Raw genomic sequence first — 2,047 nt, forward strand, 5'->3', positions numbered from 1 at the left:
GCACTGTGGGAGGGTCAGGGCTGAAGGAGCCCCGCACTGAGGGAGGGTCAGCGCTGAGGGAGCCCTGCACTGTGGGAAGGTCAGCGCTGAGGGAGCCCTGCACTTTCGGCGGGTCGGCGCTGAGGGAGCGGGCAGTGCTGATAGCGATACCACATCGATTCTGTATGGGTGAGGCCTCTCCCCCTCCTGGGACGGCGTGAGAATCAGGGATGAGTGTCGTCTGAGTGACTGGCGCCTGGATAAATGATCTCACTCACCCTCAGTGCCCAATGCCAGTCGTCGGCGAGGTCTGTCACCTTGGAACCCACAATGTAGCCCAGGCCACTGGAGAACAAAGCGCAGATGGCAAGGGTTAAAGTACACAACCAATGGAGACAGGGTCACAATCCCAACGTAACGCACCTCTCTCATCACCCAGAACACACAGGAAAGACCACTGTCCATCTGGGAGCAACGGTGACCAGAGTAAACGCTGAGACCGACAGAGAGTACAGACCCCCTCTCTCACCCAAACACGCGGAGATTGCCCCGATCCTTACCTGCCGACGGGGATAGCGAAATAGAAGATGGACAACATGCGGCTCCGCAAGTCCCCGACGAAGAGATCGGCGATGATTGTGGGGGCGATGGTGGAGTAACTGGCCTCCCCGATCCCCACCAGCCCGCGGGTGAACAGCAGCGCCCAGAAAAACTGCGGGAGGCAAAGAGGAGGCGAGGGGAGTTGGGGGGAAAAGAGAGACACACGCGCACCCATCCCTGCCTCACCGCAGACCAATTGCAGCCCGAACACATCCACGACTCAGCGCGCACCGAGCGACCGTGGGGGTGGGGCTGGCCCACGCAGAGACGGGGTTGCGTGGGAAAACCTACAGCAGATGCCAAGGAGGAATGCCTGGATTCAGCTGAAGCAGAGGCTAAAGACGCGAGACCCCGAAACGTGCAAGTAATCGAACGCTTGTGGGGGTGGGGGAACGAGCCGAGCTGAGCTGAGGGCACAGGTCGGCACGACGTGTCACGTCAACGACCGAGATTTGGCTTCAAGACAGGGCAGAATTGCCAGCTGAATGTTCTGGGCTCCTGCTGCTGAGGAAGAGGTCGGGCAATACTGACTGCGCTCAGTTTTCAGGGGCAGCTCATGTATGGAACGGGGGTTGTTAAAAACCCCGGACAGAGTTGCGCTCTGGAGATTTACTGGAATGACGCCGGGACCGGGGGATTTTTTTTTCGATACGAGGGCCGCTTCGGGAAATCAGGCTGACTGGCCTTGCGGCGGCGAAAGTCAACAGGAGACCTGAGTGAGGTGTTCCAACACTTCCGACAGGGCAAAGGGGGATATTCTGCTGGGTCCCCCAGTCAGAGACTTGGCTGGGGGAGAGGGTGGTCGTGATCTCAAGATTGCCAGCGAGAGAGTACGGAGCGACAACGCGGACACAGCTCGTCACTCCGGAGAGGGGCTGACACTTGGAAATGCCCTTCCCGGCAGCCGGGGGAGAAATTCCAGAGCGATGAGGTTAGACAGAGACGGGGCTGGAGAGCGGGACTTAGCTGGGTGGTTCTGTTTCGGGTGCCGGGACGGAGCTGCTGGGTCGAACGGCCTCCTCGTGCACTGGGAGATTTGACCGAAGAACCGATTATCGCTGGGCGATCTCTTGACCAAACGGGTATCCCGGGAGACAGCGGTCGTAACTCGGGTCGGGAAGATCCCACTTGGTTGGAAGTGGGCTGGGAGGTACCGAAGGAGGAAACCAAGCGAGCGGAGGGCAGGCACGTTGGCGCGCAGACGAAGGGGCGGAGAACCTTGCCCATCGAGGGGCAGAAAGGTCAGGGGCAAGAACACGCCCGGCAGAGCGGGGCTATGCACCACGTGCCGGGGAACGGGAGGGAGGGGTAACCCCGGTTTGGGCGGGTATTGGCCGGCGATGGGCTGAAGGGTCTGTTTCCGTGCTGTGGCAGGTACGGACGCCTCATGAAGGAGGGGGCGCACAAAGAACAAATAAAAAAAGAGAGCGAGCTGTTGGGGGTGCTCAGAAAGGAATGGAGAAAAGCT

The 2,047-nt window shown here is 60.0% G+C and overlaps 1 protein-coding gene across 1 annotated transcript; it reads right to left on the minus strand.

The window, feature by feature from the left end:
* Window positions 1-188: 188 nt before the first annotated feature.
* On the minus strand, window positions 189-866 carry LOC122545355 (protein spinster homolog 1-like). Its single transcript, XM_043684408.1, has 2 exons — window positions 540-866; window positions 189-324 (listed from the first exon to the last, which is right to left on the minus strand). Exons 1-2 carry the CDS (start codon window positions 752-754, stop codon window positions 204-206), a joined length of 336 nt encoding a protein of 111 aa, XP_043540343.1. The 5' UTR covers window positions 755-866; the 3' UTR covers window positions 189-203.
* Window positions 867-2,047: the final 1,181 nt, after the last annotated feature.

This window comes from Chiloscyllium plagiosum, unplaced genomic scaffold, assembly GCF_004010195.1.
Source record: "Chiloscyllium plagiosum isolate BGI_BamShark_2017 unplaced genomic scaffold, ASM401019v2 scaf_69556, whole genome shotgun sequence".
In the NCBI taxonomy this organism is placed as follows: domain Eukaryota; kingdom Metazoa; phylum Chordata; class Chondrichthyes; order Orectolobiformes; family Hemiscylliidae; genus Chiloscyllium; species Chiloscyllium plagiosum.

Coding starts and splice junctions, on each gene's coding strand:
- LOC122545355 (XM_043684408.1), bottom strand. CDS start 754: ATGGGTGCGCGTGTGTCTCTCTTTTCCCCCCAACTCCCCTCGCCTCCT. Junction 325..539: donor TTCGCTATCCCCGTCGGCAG/GTAAGGATCGGG, acceptor TTTGTTCTCCAG/TGGCCTGGGCTACATTGTGG.